This window comes from Mytilus edulis, chromosome 1 (assembly GCF_963676685.1).
Source record: "Mytilus edulis chromosome 1, xbMytEdul2.2, whole genome shotgun sequence".
NCBI lineage: Eukaryota > Metazoa > Mollusca > Bivalvia > Mytilida > Mytilidae > Mytilus > Mytilus edulis.
In genome coordinates this window covers 98,229,651-98,253,453 of record NC_092344.1, presented here as the reverse complement: position 1 = coordinate 98,253,453, position 23,803 = coordinate 98,229,651, and the positions used below count along the sequence as shown (strand labels likewise).

General features: G+C 31.7%; 1 protein-coding gene across 2 annotated transcripts; it reads right to left on the bottom strand.

The window, feature by feature from the left end:
- Positions 1-4,776: 4,776 nt before the first annotated feature.
- On the bottom strand, positions 4,777-21,525 carry LOC139496722 (translation initiation factor eIF2 assembly protein-like). 2 transcript variants are annotated; one of them, XM_071285111.1, is made up of 12 exons: positions 21,244-21,525; positions 15,527-15,595; positions 13,323-13,377; positions 12,184-12,225; positions 11,130-11,225; positions 10,650-10,756; positions 9,858-9,991; positions 8,921-9,043; positions 8,564-8,592; positions 6,998-7,117; positions 6,359-6,493; positions 4,777-5,545 (listed from the first exon to the last, which is right to left on the bottom strand). In XM_071285111.1, the coding sequence occupies exons 1-12, from the start codon at positions 21,315-21,317 to the stop codon at positions 5,477-5,479; spliced, it is 1,053 nt and encodes a 350-aa protein (XP_071141212.1). In that variant the 5' UTR covers positions 21,318-21,525; the 3' UTR covers positions 4,777-5,476. The 2 variants fall into 2 exon arrangements, with proteins under 2 accessions (XP_071141212.1, XP_071141213.1); XM_071285112.1 differs by having other exon boundaries at positions 21,425-21,497.
- Between the last annotated feature and the right edge of the window lie 2,278 nt (positions 21,526-23,803).

Sequence of the window (23,803 nt, the reverse complement as noted above, 5' to 3'; positions counted from 1 at the left end):
CATCGGGTTTATTTCAGTACGGGAAGGAGTCCAACAACCTCGGGACCATGCTAATGCAGGATGTTGGATATAAAAAAACGAACTATGTATTAATTTATTATTTCATTAATTATTGACAAACAGGGCTGTTCATCTCTTTCTTTCTTTTAAGTGGGGTCTTGATTTGCCAAACACTGGCACAACGTTTATTGGCAATTGAGAAATTCAGATTAGAGGACTTTGTAATAACGATAAAAGAGTATTTTCCAATGCACATTTAAATAAAGACATGTCCAGATCACAACAAAAAAATCACTGACAAAAACCTGATGACACCTTAAATGTTCGAAAATATATATAAAAAAAGATGCTCCTCAGGGCGCAGCTTTATACGACCGCAGAGGTCGAACCCTGAACGGTTGGGAATAGTATGGACACAACATTCAAATTGGATACATCTCTGAATTTGGATTGTGATTAAATAGTTGACACATCATAGGTTTCTGACACAGAATAAATGGGGTCTAATGAACTTAAAATGTTTGGGTTTTTTTTTGCTTTTGAGCAATTCACTATGCTGTTGAATATTAATCTTTTGATATTTGAAGAAATTTTCTTTTTCATTTCTGAAATCTGAAATAAGAAAAATTGAACCCCAAAATTTTTTTTTCACCTCCCCGCCCCTTTCCCATATTCCAAAAATGATTTCAATTCAAATTTCTAATGGAGTTTTCAACAATAACTACTCGTTTAAATATATCATAAAATATAAAATGTCATAGTCATGATTTAAGTTGATTTGACTACTATTCTGGACAAAGAAAGATAACTACATTGCAACATTTTATATTGGCAAATTTCCAATGAAGTTCATTAAACTAAAGTTTTTGGAAAATTTCCAATGGAATTTATTTATAACAAAGTTTTTGGCAAATTTCCAATATACATAATTTAAGAGCAGTTTAGGTGAGCTATTAAAATGAGTTTCAATTACCAACCTTACACTGCTTTTAAATTATGTTTAGTACTTAAGTAATTGTTCATTAACCTGGAAACCCTTTTTCCCCTGTTTTTGCACCTTATTCCTTAACGGTGTGAGCCATAACTCCCAAAGACAATTCTTACCATCCCTTTGTGGTATTCCAATATCCAAAATCTAAATACATGGTTAGATTCATCATATCAAAGAACCCCAAGAATTCAATTTTGGACCCTTTAGACCTCAATGTGGACCAATTTGATAACCGATCCTAAATATTAAAAATCTAAATACATGGTTAGATTCAGCATATTGAAGAATCCCATATATTGAATTTTTGTTGAAATCAAACGAATTTTAATTTTGAACCCCGATTTGGACCAACTTGAAAACTGGGCCCATAATCAAACAAGAGTGCACACGCTGAAATGTCTTGCCTTCTTTACTAATCATTGATATTATGTTTATGGACCTAAATATAAAGCTTTATTACAACTGTCACATAAACTCAACATTAACTAAGAAAATGAAACATTGATCAATGAACTATGAAAATGAGGTTAAGGTCAGATGAACCATGCCAGGCAGACATGTACAGCTAATAATTCTTCAATACAACAAATATATTTGACTTATTGCTTATTAATTAAGAACAAAACAGCCCAAAACACAAACACTTAACACTTAGCAATGGACTGTGAAAATGAGGTCAAGGTCAAATTAAACCTGGGTAACAGACGTATAGATCATAAAATATTTCCATACACCAAATATAGTTGACCTAATGCATAAAGTCATTAAAAAAATAGACCAAAACTCAAAAACTTATCTTTGACCACTGAACCATGAAAATGAGGTCAAGGTCAGATGACACCTGCCAGTTGGACATGTACACCTTACAGTCCTTCCATACATCAAATATACTAGACCTATTGCTTATAGTATCTGAGATATGGACTTGACCACCAAAACTTAACCTTGTTCACTGATCCATGAAATGAGGTCGAGGTCAAGTGAAAACTATCTGACGGGCATGAGGACCTTGCAAGGTACGCACATACCAAATATAGTTATCCAATTGCTTATAATAAGAGAGAATTTAACATTACAAAAAATCTTAAGTTTTTTTTCCAAGTAGTCACTGAACCATGAAAATGAGGTCAAGGATATTGGATATGTGACTGACGGAAAGTTCGTAACATGAGGCATCTATATACAAAGTTTTGAAGCATCTAGGTCTTTTACCTTCTAAAATATAAAGCTTTTAAGAAGTTAGCTAACGCCGCCGCCGCCAGATCACTATCCCTATGTCGAGTTTTCTGCAACAAAAGTCGCAGGCTCAACAAAAACTAAGTACATGTTAAGATTCAGCATATCAAAGAACCCCAAGAATTCAATTTTTGTTAAAATCAAACTAAGTTTAATTTTTGACCCTTTGGACCTTAATGTAGACCTATTTGAAAACGGGACCAAAAATTAAGAACCTAAATACACGGTTAGATTCGGTATCAAAGAAGCCCATTAGTTCAATTATTGATGAAATCAAACAAAGTTTAATTTTGGACCCTTTTGGCCCCTAATTCGTTGGGAGCAAAACTCCCAAAATCAATCCCAACCTTCCTTTTGTGGTCATAGACCTTATGTTAAAATTTCATAGATTTCTGTTTACTCTTACTAAACTTAGAGTGCAAAAACTAAATGTCTTCAGACGACGAGGACTAGGACGACGCCGCCAACGTGATACCAATATACGACCAAAAAATTTTCAATTGTTGCGGTCGTATAATAAATAATCCTTTAGTTTAGTCTGAGCAGAGACATATGTCTCTGGTCTGAGTTTAGCTATTATTACTGATCATACATAAATTTAAACCTCAAATTCTGTCAGACTAATTGCAGGATCACAGGCACTTGTTTCTATTCCTGGGAAGACCCACTATCAACATATATTTAAGAGTAGATAGTGGGTCTTCCCATGGATAGAAACAAGTGCCTTTGGGCAGGGTCAACCAAAGATTGAATTTACCTTACAAGGCGATATTCAATATGTATTTTTTCTCCTCAACTGACATTTACAATTAGAAACAATGCTACACAAAAACTCAAATTTACAGCAAGTTATCCTTTCACACATTCTTGACTGTTGACTTTGTTTCCAATTTTGCGATAGCAAAGGGAAAAATTCCTGGACAGGATGAACTGTAATACTGCCTCAGTAAGTGGAAAGCACATGGTATAAACATATACGGTGGGTTCTAATTATAACATTGACTTCAAGTTACAGTTAATGATTCTCTTTAAAATTGGATTTCAGTATAAAAGTTGATTATGCGATAAATTTCCATAACTATTAATTACAGCTATAGTACCTAAAATAATGCTCTATCCCAAAAGTTTGTGTAGGTCAGATATAGTTTGTCTCACTTTGCAAATCTAAAAATATGGAAACTAAGGGGTTTCTGTCACTCCAGGAAGTACAGTTAGCTAAACTTTGGTTCAAATTTTTGGAAGAGAATAAATTTAAAACAAATATCAGTTTAAAAATATTTCATCAAACCTTTACTTTGTGTCCTATATATCAATAGTGCTCTTCCTTCTCTAAAGGAAAAGCATAAATCTCGCTTTGGTAAAGATTTAATATAAGGATCAAAAGACAAAATCTTGGAGCCTAACTGTTGAATACTTCACCAGTAACCTAGAAGCACATCACCATTTTAGGCACTGACCATTCACTTAAAAAATAAACAGCTGCGCCATGAGCGCATGATACGCCCGACGTCTTGTGTGGAAGTTTTATGCAATAATCATAAATAGTTTCTGAGGAAGTTTTAAGCAATAACCATTTATTGTTTTTGAGACACAGCAGACATGTGAAACCCCCCCCCCCCCCCACCCTGTTTTTTTTTTACAAAATATCACTAAAATAAAATTTTGAATCAAACCAAAAAGTATACAGATCTTTAAATTAGTATAACAAAGAAGTGTGTACAGTTTCAAGCAATAATCATAAATTGTTTTTGAGATACGGTGCGACATGTAAAAAAACCCTCCCCCTTTTTTATAAAATACTCAAAAACTCAAAAATGAAATTTTGAATCATCACAAAAAAGTATACAGATATTAAGATTAATATAACTATGAAGTGTGTAAAGTTTTAAGCAATAGTCAAGAAACGTTTTTGAGATACGGTGCGACATGTGAAAAAAAACACACCCCTGTTTTAGTTACAAAGTGCCGTAACTCAAAAAGTTTAAATCTTATTTTCACCAAAAAGTATACAGATCATTTGACCATCATAAGAAACAACTATTTTAAGTTTCATGAGATTTGGATAAGTCGTTCTCAAGTTACGGTGCGACATGTTTACGCCGGACAGACGGACAGACGGACGGACGGACGGACGGACGGACAGACGGACGGACGGACACCGGACATTTGTATACCATAATACGTCCCGTCAAAATTTTGACGGGCGTATAAAAAGGTAAATAAACTCATCATAGATACCAGGACTAAATTTAGTATATACGCCAGATGCGTGGTTCGTCTACAAAAGACTCATCAGTGACGCTCAAATCCAAAAAAGTTAAAAAGGCCAAATAAAGTACGAAGTTGAAGAGCTAGAGGACCAACTCCTGTTAGATAATTTGGTTTTGAAGTATTTTTGGGAAATACTAGTATCCCAAGTTGGCCATTGGTTTTTGTGTCATTTGGTTGTGTCTCTAGATCTTTGAAAATGATGCATGTTTTAAGAAAGGTCCATGCTTGTTAGATATGGCAATCATTAATATAATTATCATTTAAACACATAAAATGTCTGTTTAAAAAAACTATTTATTTCTCAATATGAGTAACAATTTTTTATTCTCCCATAAGAATGTGTTTTATTATCAGAACACATAAATAATTTCCTTGTGCAAAACCTCTTTCCTGACTACCCTGTATGATCTAATATCTATAATAATTTCCTTGTACAAAACTCTTTCCTGACTGTACCCTTTAAGATCTTTTATCTAAATTTCCTGTTTTCATCAAGCAAGGAAGAGAATGATACACATTAGAAAAATTGTTTATTAAAATAACAATGAATTCCATTCATTATTCATGTTTGTATATATAATAAACAATGTGGTGTTTAAAGAAGGACAGAGCAAAAATAGAGTTTCATATAAACAAATACAAGAAATTCCTCTAGTTTACTAATTTCATAATATTAAATAAGAAGTAGCAAGTCCATCGCTCCATAATTTCAACCTATTTTTTTCCAAATTTTATTCCTTAACGATTTCTAAAATAGATATTATAAATGATAGAATAACAAAATACTGACAGAAATTTATACCAGTCATCACTCAAATTATACATTAAAAGTGCACTGCCATACATAAAGTTTTCTTTAACTTGGATTTTGTACATTTGATATCTAAGCCTATGGATGATTCTGTACAACTTCTTTCATGTGACCAATGATCTCTGTGTTATATGACATGAATGATAGACCTGTCATTCTGTACAATATCAAGTTGTTGGTGTTGTACTGGTGTCTTCTTCTTCATCAGATGATTCTTCATTCTGTGTTTGTACTTTCTGTAGGAAAAGTGACAATACTATATTTAATAATTGATTGCAATAGATAATGAAGGTATGAGATAAGCCCTGAAAGGTTTTAAAAATTTACAATCACAATGTGTTCTCCCAAGATATTTCATATAGCATCCTGATAAACAGAGGAAAGTGAAATAACATCTTGTTTCTAAAATTTATAGCATCACATCCATAACATAATCTATAAGAAAATCACTTCTGATAGCATCACATTCAAGATTATAGCATCACATTACCATGATGCTAAAAGGCCTTGGGGAGAACACTGCAGTGATTCATTGCATTTAATTTTTTTATTATTGCATCAGTAGGTATGGGTCAAAATATTTGAAAGCTCATTACAATCTATTGTAAGTAGCAATAGCAACTGCTATTTGGAAGGGGGGGAATCCAATTATTTGTGTTTCTCTATTTAGAAGGGGGAACAGAACACCTGAGGGAGTAAACTCTTTACAAATTGGCAGAATGTTTTAATCAAAGTATTAGTATTTAAGGAGAAATCAAACTTCTCATTGATCAAAATTAGTGTTTGTCAGTACATCCAATGAAATTGTTCTTATAAATTTTGTGGTTCAGATTTCTTGAAATTATAATATTTTTATCAACAGGTCACAATTATTATTTTATTCAAATTTATGAAAATTAAACCAGCCAAACTTATTTTATTCAAAGTGTGGAGAACCTTATTAAACTAGGATTTACAGCATATAATTATTCCAGGTTTTTTTTCCATTATGCCTTGAAATACCTTAGAACTAAATACAGGAATATATGATCACAAAAGTTTTGACTTACCAGTTTAAGTAAATCCATAAGTTTGTAAGGATCTTGACCAGTAGCTAGATCAATAATATCTCTAGGAACACCACATGTTGCAAATGGACTTGGCTGTACACCTTCTGGTCTTGCTACACATCTAAATGCTGGAAACTGATAATGAAAAATATTTTTTATTATTATAAATCACATTTTGATGAAACTACTCATTTGTCTAAAAATAATCATTAACACGATTTATCTTTTATAACAAGTAAAAAACAAGCAAATATTTTTTAAACCACTTCTTATAATAGGAGGTGCAAATCTTCAATATGTGTGCAAACTTTCTGTGAAGTTTGTAAGGATCTGCATTGAAAACTTGAGGATAAGCTGATTACTCTAAATTGGTACTATCTTTTGTAAACTTTACTGAAGATTACTTTATTACCAAGTTTGGAATAAAAGGAAATTCCATAACAGCAAGTGCATAAATTAAATATTTGTGCAAGCTTTGTATAAAGTTTTAAGTATCTGAATTAAAGATTGATTACACAATAGCGGTACCTTCTTTTCACTCAACATCACAAAATTATAAACCAGTTTTGCACTTTCTGCAACCTGGTGAACTATTCAGTCCTTCTCTATTTACATCTACACCCCTCCCTAGTATCTTACATCAACACTATCTGTACCAGTACTCTCTAATGATTCAGACTCCTCCAGTTCTTTCCAGGTAAACATTAAACTATCTGTTACACTACCAAATGGATTGAAATCAATCAGCAATAATTTCCCCTACAAAACAAGAATTAGCAATTTAACATAATACAGAAGCACAAAAAGAATTAACATGAAGGTCTTAGCAACTTCACATACATATTTACATTTGAATATAAAGTTGATATGACAAACTAATATACAAATAAGTCTGTCTGTTGCCTTTTGAAATGACAAAGTTTAGTTTTTGGTATGGTGAAACCCCTAAAAATCACTCAGATAGAATAAAAATTTGGAGGAATCCTGTCAGAGAGTGATGTGGACAACAAAGACACTATGTGTCCCTACAGCTGTACTGTCAGGAGACACATATTTTATACCAAAACTAAATACTAATGTTTTATTGGCACAAACTCATTTCAATAAATGGTTAAGACCTATTGCATATACTGTGTATTCGTTATAATTTGTGATCTGATATTAATCCACTGATTCCACTCGAGACAGTTAAATTTCGCAGAGCATTTTAATTATCTAAAATTTAACTGTGGAGAGTCGATATATATCATATTGCACAAGATTTGGTGGTGGAATCTGTTTCTCTAATGATTTTAGATGATATGAAGCACAATCTTAATCCTTATTTTCGAACAATTTGCAAAAACTGTGTTCTTTCTACGTGGCGTAATCAGGCATGCTTACCAGAATTGTAACGTTTTAGTATTGTCGCAAAACATCCGGTTTTAATTTTGTCTTCAAAATCGAAAGAAACGTAAGCGATGACTGAGAAAAATATCGTTTTGAGTCATTAAAATCATTTTATTTTTAAACTGCTGCCTTCCCTAGATTGCTCTTAACGATTTTATGAAAATTCATGAAGTAAATGGGATACAACAGTTAAACAAGTTTGTTGATGCTACAAGTATGAGCATACTCAATTATGTGATTTTGACAATCTTTTTTTGAAAATGGGCACCAACTTTTAAGCCATCTCTAAATTACCGAAATTAGGTGAAACAATTTCTGGATCGTTGTACCACACATTGATTTAATAAAAATAATCAACATGACAAGAAAGCGATAAATTGAGTAAGAATTAGAGAAATATTAATATATCATTTTGAAGATCAACTGAACTATTGAACTAGCTATATTCTTACACTGGAAAAACAACTGTTTGTTCAAATTGATATGAATTACGAAGTGCAATTCTGTAGATGTGATTTTTGTGGATACCAATTTTTGTGGGTGAGGAAATATTAAATTTTGGTGAAAATTTGATTTTGCGGTTTTGTCGAATCTGCATGTTAACCTCTAGTAAATATATACTTCATTGAACAGTTTAATATGTGGTTTACCTTTATCCATTATATCCATTAGTGTCCTAGTGATTTGTTTCCAAGATCTAAAACAGTTATCTCACTAGAAAACAACTTAAACTTGTCTGTTCTATGGGAGGGTTGTTGTCTCTTTGACACATTCCCCATTTCCATTGTCAATTTTATTAATTCTCTAAATTCTTACCTTGTCTCTTCTATAAACATCAAAACTATCTGCAATATAGAATTGAATTATTTATTTTTATCTACACCTTTGTAATACTTGTGTTTAATTGAACGTCAAAAAGATTATAATCCACAGAAAAAATATTTCAAATTTCTTTCATAAAAGTTTTTACAATTTCCCTTATTTGATATTTATATACATTGTACCTATCTCTTTTTTCAGACGGGTAAACTATAGGATTAACTTCATATGTGCAATCATAAGTTTTTAGTTGACTGGGAATTCATCAAATTTCATTGCAAACAATGTTATTATAACTAGTCATAAATAATAAATCTATATCACACAACAACAGTACATACTATTCATACTTACAATTTGCACATGTAAATTTTGAGGATACCATATGATAGAAAAATGACTTTATGTCTGCTACAATATCTTCTCTCTGATCCATAATATGTTCATAGTATATTGAGTGATGACGTTGTGAAATAGCTGTAAAACAATAAATAATATCAAAATATAGCACTGATCAAACTGATTTGAAAGAAATTTTTACGCAGAATTATTGAAAATCTGCCATATAAATACTTCTAGATTTAAGTTGAAAATATGTACATTTAACAATTTCCATCATCGCTTTATTGTTCAAAACTATATTCTAATTATTACAAGGAGAAAAGCTAAAATCATGAAAATCAAACTTGACCTATAAATTGTCATAATAAAACATGAAGAAAAAGTCTGGAAAACTGATTTGCAGGACTGAAGAATGGACAGGTGGACAGACAGACCGACTGACAGATGGAAAGTGTGCAAACCTAAATCCCCTTTGACTTTGTTGGATTGGGACTAATAAATAAGTAGACATGATTTTATGGTCCATGAAAAAGGATAGACTTATCAAAGCAGCAATGAAATTCGATAGGTAAACTGCACAAAACACACCCTGTTTGCAATAAGGAGAAGTTGAACAGCAGTATCCAAACATTACACAGAAAAGTAAGATTGAGAAACATGAACATTGCACACCTTTTCCTGAAGAATGTATTTTGTTGTAGAGTTGCTGTCTCATTGATGATGCCCACATCTCCATTTAAAAATTATGAAATATTTGCTTGTATTTCATACTGCTGTTGTTGGACTATGGGCAAATATGAGAGTTAATATTTTGGTTTTCAGGAAGTGGTGCATACAACAAATGCTTTCGAAATTTAAAATGAGTTTTTATTATGCAATACCTATTGTGTTGCAATTTTGGTAATAATAAAAACATGGCAAAATTTTGAATTTATAGCATAGGACTCACCTAATAACTGGTTATTTCTGACATAACATCTAAATTCTGCTGCAGGATTTAAATCTTGCCATTGTCTTAGGATTAAATGATATTTTACTGTAATATCACTACTGTCTTCATCGTAATCTTCACATTTACAAAATCTAAAAAAATTAAACAGAAACGTATAAAACTTTCCTCAGACAGAAAAAAAAAATCTTTGAAAATGAAATGATATCAGTATTCTGTTTTATTGTTCAGTATAACAGCTTAAAGACAGACTTATTTTTTTTTCTGTTACCTATTCAATCATTACTAAATTATCAAATTACCTTTCTCTTAAATTTGCTGTTGTGAACTTTCTTTGAATATTGTCATACAAGACTACACTGACAAGAAAAATTTGTCTGTTTTTAGTTTCATTTTTAGAGATTTTCCTAAATTTGACAAAGTGCACGGAAAATGGTTAACCTTTATGTGTGCAAAGATGTATATATGGTCAAAACAAAACAAGTGCCTAATTATCTTAATTTGAAGTTTAACTATTATCAATTACATTCAGATTAGCCTGTGCAAAACAATAGATTTAAACAATATTTGAATATTGTTCTTTTATTTTTCCCAAGTTTTGACCTAGTTCCTTATATATGGAATGCAGTGAGACTTAGTACATTTAAATACAAGTGAAAACAAAAATAAGATTTTAAGAAAAAACTGAAATGCTTGCAACACACATTCTTTATATAATAAGTGTGGTACTAAATGCATCTATTTTATCCTTGCTGAATTAACTCTTATGATATCAATCTTAAAAATACTTACGGTTGTGTTAAATCATGGGTGATGAACTCTGAACTTTTAAGCAAGAGATATATGTCACTAGGACATGTACACTTCAATGTTTTATCAAATGATATCCAGGTAGCATCCTGAAAACATAACCACATATCAAAGATATGCCTTTATCTTTTTGACTGAATATTAGTTGGTATTTGTTCTTTCCGATACAGAAATCAGGTCACTGAATTTGATTTACCTAAAGTTTCAGTGACAGATGTAAATAAATAACAATGTATCTTAGTTATCATGTTAAAAACTAGCGCATTCTTATTTTGATGTCTTTGTTTTCTTTGCATTCTTTTGTTTTGTCCCCCATTTGTTTTTATGCTATAATCAGCACCAAAAAGTACTGGAATTATACTTTTACGGTTTTACATACACAAAAATTTAAGAATGCTTATTGGATCTATAGTGTTTTGATTTTCCAAAATATTTTGAAACTATAAACATTAGTATATATACCTGTGGAGAACTCCAATTTAACTTTGGAAAGACTCTCCCGCCACATGATTTAATCTTGTTTTTAATAGTTGTTTCAAATTCTGGAAAACTGGGCTCCTGCAATGAAAGATATAAAATAATAATCAATTTAAAGTAAAAACTGTCTTTAAGAAAAAAAAATTATACTAAAAACATTGGCATGATTGTAAGAGAAGAATTGATGATCTTTAAGATATACTTTGATACTACATGTACAATGTATTGATGATCTTTAAGATATACCTTGATACTACATGTACAATGTATTGATGATCTTTAAGATATACCTTGATACTACATGTACAATGTATTGATGATCTTTAAGATATACCTTGATACTACATGTACAATGTATTGATGATCTTTAAGATATACCTTGATACTACATGTACAATGTATTGATGATCTTTAAGATATACCTTGATACTACATGTACAATGTATTGATGATCTTTAAGATATACCTTGATACTACATGTACAATGTATTGATGATCTTTAAGATATACCTTGATACTACATGTACAATGTATTGATGATCTTTAAGATATACCTTGATACTACATGTACAATGTATTGATGATCTTTAAGATATACCTTGATACTACATGTACAATGTATTGATGATCTTTAAGATATACCTTGATACTACATGTACAATGTATTGATGATCTTTAAGATATACCTTGATACTACATGTACAATGTACTGATGATCTTTAAGATATACCTTGATACTACATGTACAATGTATTGATGATCTTTAAGATATACCTTGATACTACATGTACAATGTACTGATGATCTTTAAGATATACCTTGATACTACATGTACAATGTATTGATGATCTTTAAGATATACCTTGATACTACATGTACAATGTACTGATGATCTTTAAGATATACCTTGATACTAGATGTACAATGTACTGATGATTGGTTTATAAGATTCTGTTTGTATTAACAACAAGTTATTATGGCTATGGTCTATTATTTTTAGTAAATAAAAGGTGATCTCTTACAATCAGTAGATACATACCTCTGCTATTGGTCCACCATCATCATCCCAGTCTACATCAAGCTATTAAAACAAAGCATCTGATTTTATCATTTTGGTCATGTTAACACAATTGCAGTCCTTACTTTGCTGTAAAGTATTGGTGTATTGCTGCAAAATTTTCTTAGCCCAACCACCGGTTGTATAATTTGTTTGAAAATTTCAGGGCAGATAGATCTTGACCTTATAAACAATTCGTCCTGTCAGATTTGCTTTAAATGCTATGGTTTCAGAGATATACTCCAAAATCTACATTTGCCCCTAAGTTCTATTTTTAGCTATGATCGACATCTAGATTGATGAGAACAGCTCACTTGGCAAATAGGGCCAGGTGAGCAAAAAATTCAGATTTTTCAGGGTAAAGATCTCCATTTGACGCAATTGTAATTCATTGAATCTAACCAAATAGCATCTATAATATTATCACATGTAAATGTAGAGAATGTTAATAAATGAGTGCAAATTGTACAATGAGTCTTAATCTCAATAACAAAGGATGAATTTAAGAAATTAAGTGACACTTTTAAAGTTCTTAATCAACCAATTGAAGTTCTTACGTATGTTTTATGCAAATGTTGGGATGTCAACATATATCTGTGGTTTCTGTTTCAAGCAATTTGTAATCATTAGACACAACCATTTTAACACCACCAAAGTGTAGAGAGTTCAAGAGCTGTCATTGGTTATAAATGATGTAGCTAGGAGACCAGATCATAACTCTTGGCTGCGAAGATGTTCGAATGTATTCTCTAATTTTTGTGCTATTTTCACATTTCCTGACCGGTGTGAGAAAAATATTTCTCCTCACTAGTGAAAATTCTGATCTCGGCAAATGATTGGTTGAAATTGAATTGTGACGTCACATCAAAAGTACACAATTTTCCTCAAGTATTGAAAAGGAAGGATAAAAATCATTAGAGAAACAGATTCCACCACTGTAACTCGTGTATTACGATATTTCTCCACTCCAAACAGTTAAATTTTAGTTACTAAAAAAGCTTGGCAAGCCTTGTGCTTTAAATATTAAAATTTAACTGTCTCGAGTGGAGAAATTTTGTAAAACACTTGTTGCATTTTCAATCTATATTTCAACATTCTGAAGAAATTAATCTGCATGTTACCTCTTCTCCTCCCACATTGTCTTCATTACTTTCCAGTGCACTGGCTGTTATTGACCTTAATACAAAATATTCAATAATTAATTTTATGGGCATTCTGTTACTTACAATCTATATTCATCAGGGGAATATATCACCATCATTGATGGCGATCCGATGGATACATCTGTTGTAGGGTCACTGACTCAGACGTACTTATAAATATAATTATTTTCTGTGACTGTATCTTACATTCATTTGTAGGATCCTTTACTATAGATAATTTAGCTGATCTGTAACAATAAACATCTTCATGCCTTATATATCATGTACTGCAGTACGCCGCTAGATTAAAACTGACGTGGAAAGGTAACACACGGCCAGCGAAAGCTCTTTTTTTGAGAGCCCAGGTGGTCGTGTGGTCTAGCGGGACGGCTGCAGTGCAGGCGATTTGGTGTCACGATATCACAGTAGCATGGGTTCGAATCCCGGCGAGGGAAGAACCAAAAATTTGCGAAAGCAAATTTACAGATCTAACATTGTTGGGTTGATGTTTAGACGAGTTGTATATATATATATATATAAAACTGAAAATATGTGTGTATTTCTTAAAATTTATAATCTTAATAAAGCAATGTTATTTATACACGAAAAAGAAGATTTGAATGTGTAATGATTGATATTTGGTATAGGCACCTGCAATTTTTATAAGTTGGCTTTGCACAAGCTTTCAGCAATTGTGAACACAATAAGGTCATCCTGCCAAATTCTGTATGTGCAAGACTTATATATCTCAACTTGTACGATTCGCTTGTGTATGTAGCAATGTTTTAGATTTTAACGAGAGAAATTATGTATTACTGAAAAATTATTACTGTACCAGGGTTTTCGATATCACAAACTAGTCAAAATATTTACTAAATTTTATCATCGGTATAAGGACATCATTCGTAAATATAGCTCAACATGCAGACTTCTTATACGTTCAGGTATTTCACATCCAATTTTTTATGGAAATATTCTTTATAAAGCACAAAGGTGTCAGTATTCACCTCAAAAACTAACAAAACCTTTGAATAGACTTATTAAGAAGGGATATAGTTACGATACTGTTGTCAGGTCATTAAAGATTGCATATTTTGGCTTTAATATTGATTCACTTATAGGGTCTTTGCATCGGAACTAAACACATTTATTCAAAAACCAGTTGTTGGCATGACACGGGTTATGTTCTTCTCATATATGTTATGATGGTATGATACTAAACCCCTAACGGGAAGGATTGTGCTTGATGTTCATATGATGAAATCATAATCTTTCAGTCAGTTTAATTGAAGTCTGGAGCTGGCATGTCAGTTAACTGCTAGTAGTGTGTTGTTATTTATGTATTATTGTCATTTTGTTTATTTTCTTTGGTTACATCTTCTGACATCAGACTCGGACTTCTCTTGAACTGAATTTTAATGTGCGTATTGTTTTGCGTTTACTTTTCTACATTGGCTAGAAGTATAGGGGGAAGGTTGAGATCTCACAAACATGTTTAATCCCGCCGCATTTATGCGCCTGTCCCAAGTCAAGAGACTCTGGCCTTTGTTAATCTTGTATTATTTTAATTTTAGTTTCTTGTGTACAATTTGGAAATTAGTATGGCGTTCATTATCACTGAACTAGTATATATTTGTTTAGGGGCCAGCTGAAGACCGCCTCCGGGTGCGGGAATTTTTCGCTACATTGAAGACCTGTTGGTGACCTTCTGCTGTTTTTTTTTTCTATGGTCGGGTGTTGTCTCTTTGGCACATTTCCCATTTCCATTCTCAATTTTATTAGCTTGTAATTCACTGGTTGTCATCTGTTATATTTTGATTTTTGCTTGTTGTTTTGTACCGGTATATAAATTAAGCTGTTGGTTTTCTTGTAAGAATTGTTTAACATTGTTTTGTCTTGGGGCCTTTTACTAGCTATGCAGTATGGGTTTTACTCATTGTTGAAGGTGACTTATATAGTTCTTTACAGATATTCCAACCTCTCTCCTTTGTTTTTTTTATCAGTGGTGTATGTTTTTATATTAGTTGAACTTTTTAATGAGTGACATTTTTCTTATTTCCAAAACTGCTGTATAATTTGTTGTGTAAAGTTCTAAACTTACATGACTAATATACATATAGCTTTTGTACTATAATATATTTACAATTAATTTGAATTGAATCAAACTGATAAGATATACTTACTCTGCTGGGAGAACAATTCCATCAGCATGAAGGTAATCAATGAATTCTTGAGGAAGTGGAATCATATAGCTAAAATATAAATATACTGTAAAGACATGCTCTTACCTTTTCATATTTTGTGCCTGTTACTTGAAAATGCAGTATGAAACTTTGTAGACATAAAGTAATAATCAATGCAAAATATATTTGTGCATTATTACAATTACTGTGAAAACATAATCCCATAAAAATCATAATAAAAAGCAGACATAAATATAGTACCCAGTGGCGGATCCAGAGGGGGGGTTCCGGGGGTCCGCACCCCCCCTTTATTTTGGCCGATCAATGCATTTGAATCGGGACATATGTTTGCACCCCCCCTGCACCCCCCCCCCCCCCCCCTTTGCCCTGGGCTAGCACCCCCCCTTTCGAAAATTCCTGCATCCGCCACTGGTACCCCATATTGTAAAACAATTATTATTGCTATAATGAAGCTGCCAACATTACATGCGTAACATTGTTTGAAGCATTTCATAGCAAGATTTCTAAAGATCTCTCATTTGACAAGACAACTTTAACAATATATTGAACATCCTGTAGTTTGTTTGTATTTGTTGAAAGGGTTAAAAAAAAAACTCTGGTTAATTTTGTAATATCATTTGTTTGATATGTTTGAGTTTTTGATTTTGCTATTTGATAAGGGAAAGCTGGATTTTTAAAATTTTTTTAGCATATTGAGTTCAGTATTTTTGTAATTTTACTTTTTGTTTATAATTTGTTTACGGTGTCATTTATGACATTTTTTTTTTTTATCAAAAACAGCTTTGAGTCATCTGCCTTTGTCAGTGTAAATCATTTATAAAATTCAAATCATGATTTGTCTATTGAGCTACAATGTATATACAAGTACTTAGGTGTGCAGGGTTCACTGATTTCAAAAAAACTCAATATAAACCTGTGAACTAATAGATATTGCCCTAAATTCTGTTTTATATCAAGTTTTTAGCATATGCTTTTGTTGATAAGAAAGACTGTAACTTAAAGATATTTGTCATCTATTATGGAAATTAAAAATTATACAATGCTGTCAGTATTCTGCAAGATGATTATCCTTAAATTTAAGAGTTCTTCAAACAAGAGGCTCTCAAGAGCCTGAATCACTCACCTTAATTCTTTTGGTTAAATCTCTCATCAATGATTATTTTGGCTTTTCAATTTATTTAAAAGTTTTTTGGATCGTCCTATTTTCTTCAAAAGCCAAAAAAAATAATCATTTTCTCCTATGTTCTATTTTAGCCATAGGAGCTATGTTTCTTGACATACAAGGAAATAAAATATAAAATTTATACTAGATACTCTGAAACTCATTTAGCCTAAGTTTGGCTGAAATTGATACAGCAGTTTCAAAGGAGAAGATTTTTTAAAGTAAGTCAACATGATGAACAAATTGTGAAAAAAGTCTAAAGGGCAATAACTCCTTAAGGGGTCAATTGACAATTTTGGTCAAATTGACTTAATTGAAGATCTTACTTTGCTGAACATTATTGCTGTTTACAGTTTATTTCTATCTATAATTATATTCAAGATAATAAACAAAAACAGCAAAATTTCCTTAAAATTATCAATTCAGGGGCAGCAACCCAACAACAGGTTGTCTGATTCATCTGAAAATTTCAGGGCAGATAGATCTTGACCTGATAAACAATATTACCCCACGTCAGATTTGCTCTAAATGCTTTGGTTTTTGAGTTATAAGCCAAAAACTGCATTTGACCCTTATGTTCTATTTTTAGCAATGGCGACCATGTTTGTTGATAGATCATAACTTCAGATACAATTTACAAACTAGATACCCTAAGGAACATTCAGTTAAAGTTTGGAAGTATTTGGCCCAGTAGTTTCAGAGGAGAAGATTTTTGTAAAAGATTACTAAGATTTACGAAAAATGGTTAAAAATTGACTATAAAGGGCTATAACTCCTAAAGGGGTCAACTGACCATTTTCGTCATGTTGACTTATTTGTAAATCTTACTTTGCTGAACATTATTGCTGTTTACAGTTTATCTCTATCTATAATAATATTCAAGATAATAACCAAAAACAGCAAAATTTCTTTAAAATTACCAATTCAGGGGCAGTAACCCAACAACGGGTTGTCTGATTCATCTGAAAATTACAGGGCAGATAGATCTTGACCTGATAAACAATATTATCCATGTCAGATTTGCTCTAAATGCTTTGGTTTTTGAGTTATAAGCCAAAAACTGCATTTGACCCCTATGTTCTATTTTTAGCAATGGCGACCATGTTTGTTGATAGATCACAACTTCTGATACAATTTACAAACTAGATACCCTAAGGAACATTCAGTTAAAGTTTGGAAGTATTTGGCCCAGTAGTTTCAGAGGTGAAGATTTTTGTAAAAGATTACTAAGATTTACGAAAAATGGTTAAAAATTGACTATAAAGGGCAATAACTCCTAAAGGGGTCAACTGACCATTTCCGTCATGTTGACTTATTTGTAAATCTTACTTTGCTGAACATTATTGCTATTTACAGTTTATCTCTATCTATAATAATATTCAAGATAATAACCAAAAACAGCAAAATTTCCTTAAAATTACCAATTCAGGGGCAGCAACCCAACAACGGGTTGTCTGATTATCTGAAAATTTCAGGGCAGATAGATCTTGACCTGATAAACAATATTACCCCATGTCAGATTTGCTCTAAATGCTTTGGTTTTTGAGTTATAAGCCAAAAACTGCATTTGACCCCTATGTTCTATTTTTAGCAATGGCGACCATGTTTGTTGATAGATCAAAACTTCGGATACAATTTATAAATAAGATACCCTAAGGAACATTCAGTTAAAGTTTGGAAGTATTTGGCCCAGTAGTTTCAGAGAGGAGAAGATTCTTGAAATAGTTTACGACGACAGACGACGGACGACCACGGACGCCAAGTGATGGCATAAGCTCACTTGTCCCTTCGGGACAGGTGAGCTAAAAAGTATATCACAATAGCACTGTACAGAGAGGTTACACAAGGAACTATGCACATTTAAACTCATCATATGATTGATTTTATGAGATTTTCAATTTCTTTTTTTCCCCAAATACATGTGGCCAATATTCCCTAGGTAATTCTAATGTTTATCAATTCTCAGGTTCTTTTTGAATTTGTGAGTTTAATACACCATATCGCTATATGGACATCACAAAGGTTCCCCTGAAAATGTGAACTACAGGATTTCAAAAAAAGACAGTCAATTTGTAAATTAAGAATAAGCGCTCACTCTTTAAAAATTGAGATAAACAGATATTAAAAAAATAAATAAAAAGAACTGAGCGTCTTTGTCTAATTGCTCATTTGGTAAAGTTGAAGATATGCTTCATTTTTTATTAGCATGCCCTCTTTATGATATTCAAAAGGAAGATTTTTTTCAAGGCATTTCTAACAATAATGAATTGTTATAATTTTATAAATTTAAATAAATCTTCTAAATTTTTATGGCTCTTGAAGCAAGAAAATGAAACTCTTATGGAAAAACTGGGCTGTTATATTTGTGACTGTTTTGAATTAAGGAGATCAGGTATGAACACTTGGTATCAGGTCCTTTCGCGCCCAATACACTTTTGCACCCTACACTTTCGCGCCTCACATGTTCGCCCCTGAAGTCTGTTCGCTCCCTACAGGTTTTGAGGAATTATAATGTAGATTTTGTTTATTAATTTGATGATTAATTATTAAATGTTAATTATGTATGATTACTGCTAATTGGTAAATTATACACAGCTACATTTGGTGTTATTGTTGAGTGTTTAAAAATCATGATTGTTGTTTTAACTTGCAAATTGCTTTGATGTAAATACTGCATGTATTTAGCTTGGTATGAGTAAAACTTTGAAGATTTTAAATCAAAAACTTGAAAGATAATTGTTTTTAACAGCTTGGCTGCTTTGAACTCATGTAAAAAATTATTTATAGCAATTCACTTACCAAAACCTGATATAGATTTTATCAACACATAAAAAAACGTCAGAATCTCACTTGATTTAGAAACTATGAAAAAAATATATTTATATATAGAGCAGTACACTTGCCTAAACATGATTAAGATCTCACTTTATTTAGAAACAATGAAAAAAATATATTTATATAGAGCAGTACACTTGCCTAAACATCATTAAGATTTATTCAACACATTAAAAAACGTTGTCATTTTATGCTTTACTCTGGCATAAGTAATTAAACTAAAGTTCAAGTTAATAATGTTCTATTCTTCAAAAACATATCCACATGGTATGGTAACAATAAATCAAGAGAACAAGATAAACTAACATATAATACAAATACGGAATGCAATCCGCATATCAATACACCAATGACTGGTTAAGGAGAGATAACTCTCATAAAAGTATGTTAACTTTACCAAACGACTTGACCATACCAAACTGACATATAACAGTCAGAATCTAACTACATGTATATATATGTAGAGAAAATGGAGAAAAAAAAATTTATATATATATATAGCAATACACTTACCAAAACTCGATTCCAAATTATATAAATAATACCAATGAAAATTGTGCGCGAACGTGTGGGGTGTGAATGGAGTTTGGGTGCGAACGTGTAGGGTGCGAAAGTGAAAGGGCGCGAACGTTAATGGTAGCGAATGTGATTAGGCGCGAACAGACCCGGATTCTGAACACTGACACTTAGTCAAGTAAATAATTTGAAATAAATGCATGTAATGTAATTTTATTCTTTTATTCACAATATATATATGTTGTTTTTGGCTCTGATTCTGACCAATGCTTATACTCTAAATATATATGTATATGCCGCTATTATTGTTGTTTTTACCAATTATGTAAATCAGTTGTATCTGATTTTATGCCCTTTATTGGCCCTGTAATTTGGGAAATAAAAATATTCTATTCTATGTTGTCACAAAAGAAAACAACTGACACCACAACTGAAAAGTGATTGTTGTATGACGTAAATAGTTCAGCCGATGTAGATTCTTAGGTCAACCTGCACAGATTTCCAAATATAGATCAGACTGATGATTAGTCCAAGATTACTCTGACGTCCAATGGCTGTTTTGCTAGAATGTAGGACAGAAAGTCACAGGACAAAAAGTCACGATCAAAAAGTCACAGGACAAAAAGTCACAATTCAGTTTTGAGATTATTTTTGTTTGAACAAGAAAACATTTATTTTGAAAATATTTTTTTTGTATTTTTCTTGAAGTTTTATGTTTCAAGCAACTTTGTAATAAAAATCTTCTCAATAAATATAAAAAACGATCAAGTAATTGTTATGAAAACAAAATGTCAAAGTGACTTGGTACCTAAATCGCTTCATTTTGCCAATAAAAATATCCTTTGCATGATTAAAATTTAATAAATTTTCATTTATCAAGGTTTATGAGCTATTTTCTTATTATTTAAAAATGATTATATGTAATTAAAAGAAAATATTTCAAAATATATTTGAACAATTGTCAAAAAAATATTTGTGACTTTTTGTCCTATCAAATTTGTGACTTTATGTCCTGTGACTTTCTGCCAGACAAGCTCGGACTAACTGATGATCAGATCAGATGATCAGTTGTGCATGTATATCTGGGTACCTAAAATACATAATCTGTATCTTGAAATATCAATCTTGTACTTTTATTAAGTGTTCAAAAGCATGTGTTCATATTCCCACAATTTATATTTACCTCTTTATTGTTATATCCTTAAATTTATTATACCAAGAGGGAAAACTACACTGTAAAACTTCATCAACTTTCATGACTGTTTTGGATTAAATACAAAATAATTTCAGTATACTATTAAGAAAAGAAATTTATAAAGTGTTCTGTACTGCAGAAATTCTCAACAAATAAATAACTTATACACCATAAAATGATGCAAGATAGTTGAATTCTTTAAACACATTTTAGTTTGTTGTTATTGCATCATGTTCCTAATGTAAATAACAGAGGTGTTCCGATTGGTGGTGCTTCTAAATTTAGTCAAATGACGGAATAAGCACGGAAACCCGGAAAATAAGTTTTTGCTCATTAAATAAGTGTGGATACAGATTAGTGTGGATAGTATGTACGGCTGTTTGACAGATCTTTTTCTGACAAAAAAGAGAGTTCTCTGGTTTTCCCCCATAGGGTTCTATGTATGTTAAACTGTTTTGCACAGTGACAGCCAACCTTCACCAAACACTGAAAATAGCAGTATATTATTTAATATTGAGTTTTTAATGTTCAAGACTGTCATGGTGGAGACACTACTTTAAGGCAGTGCCGACCGTTCATAGATTTTATTTAGCTAGACATTGCAAGTAACAAATCTATATATTGACCAATGTACTGACGCAACGTTAGATATTGCTTCTACCACGAAAAATAGCGCTAAGTAAATATTTGATAAGAAAATTTTCTTAGAAATGCTGAAATGAATATTTGAAATTATATATGAAAATAAAGATTGCTTCTTAAATTTTCACATTATGATAGAGAAAGAATAAAAATATAATATTCATAGGCTTCGGAAGACACAGATTATCAGAAAAAAACGTTCACTTGGCGTTGTCCCATGTAACAAACTTGAAACATTAATCTCGAACAATTCGCGAAATGTTCACGCAACTCTTTGAAATTTTGCATGAATGTTCTATGACGTGATATATTTCAGTACTGGTTTACATGGCCGTCTCAATATAGAATTAGCATAAATATTCTGAAAACTTTTACTGCAAAAAAAAAACAGAGATTTTATTTCATGAAGATTATTTTTCGGCTTTGATTACTATACCTATAAAAAGTACTTTAAAAGTTGAAATTGTTACACCAAATTGTATTAAGATTACAGGGTTACCTATAAAAATTAAGGATTAATGAAAATATCTTGCAAGGTTGTCCGTTAACATTATTTGACGTCGCCACAAGCGTAATATGGGACGGCATGTATTGCATTCGCAGGTTCCTCCCTCCACTTAATGTAAATGTCCTACTTTCAACAAAACGAAATGATGCACATATTACAAAAATACACATCTATAAGACGATCAAAAAGTTTTAAAAACTTCAGTGTCATAACTATAAGCCATTTAATTGTCTCTTGTTCCACTGCTTAAATAAAATCATATTCGGGTTGTTTATATAATGCAGCGATATTCCCCGAAAAACACATTATTACTAGAAGTACAATGTAATATCCTATGTAAATTATAAAGTAATATTGGAATGGAATATCTCGGTATTTCTACTTGTATGCTATACTTTGCATTTACCCAACAAGGAAAGCAGGAAACACTTGCAGAGGCGGATTTAGGGGGGGCCAGGGCCCGGCCCCCCTTTTTGTGAAAAACAAATTGATTGCTTATATAGTGAATCATTGAAGCGTGACTGGAGCGGGCCCCCTCTTAGGTCAGTCAGCGGGCCCCAACTTATGAAAATTTCTGGATCCGCCACTGACTTGATAGTGCGCGTTTCTAATCAACGTTATTTTTCTATTACACTTTAAAAATTTAAAAATGGTAGCAATATCTGACGTTGCGTCACTATGAGTGCTTCGTGTATAAAATATTAACATTCTATAAATACATTTTATGCATATGCAACGTCACATTATTAAAACGATTTTCTTTCAACATCTTAACTTTGAAATAACTTCTATGTGAATACAATATCATTTTAAATAGATGGGGAATGTGTTCATGGGACACAGATGATGCCCAGGGCCCTGCTTGTATATAATTAACGCAGTTTCAAAGGGACATAACTCAAGAACTGTAATAGTGACACTACCCAAATTTGACTTGATCTGAGTTTTGTGGTAAAGAGCAGGAACGGTTTAAAGGTTTCATAACATTAACATAAATCAGGTAAGAGAACGGTAACTTAAATTTCAGCTTTTTTTTTTTTCATTTGCAAAGGGGCACAACTCTGGAACACTAAAAGGGACGCACTCCAAATTCAAAATTGATCTATGTAAGAAACTTATGTAAAATGCTATTTACCACAAAACAATGTTTTGTGGTAAATAGCATTTTACATAAGTTTCATAACATTTGTTGAACATTGAGTAAGACACATTATGCCGTTTCACATGTATTATGCAATGATAATGTATTAAATGTCTCTGATGACATATATAGTTCCAGCGTATAAATTTAACAAATACATTGTATGCCATTTCTGCTGATTTTCTAGATTTTTCTTCCTGGAAATCCATCAATATTTGACTGGAAAAATTAAAAATTACATCTGTAACATGAAATAA

Coding starts and splice junctions, on each gene's coding strand:
- LOC139496722 (XM_071285111.1), bottom strand. CDS start 21,317: ATGAAAGTTGATGAAGTTTTACAGTGTAGTTTTCCCTCTTGGTATAAT. Junction 9,992..10,649: donor ACCCATGATTTAACACAACC/GTAAGTATTTTT, acceptor TAATTTTTTTAG/ATTTTGTAAATGTGAAGATT. Junction 8,593..8,920: donor AAAATTTACATGTGCAAATT/GTAAGTATGAAT, acceptor TCTATATTGCAG/ATAGTTTTGATGTTTATAGA.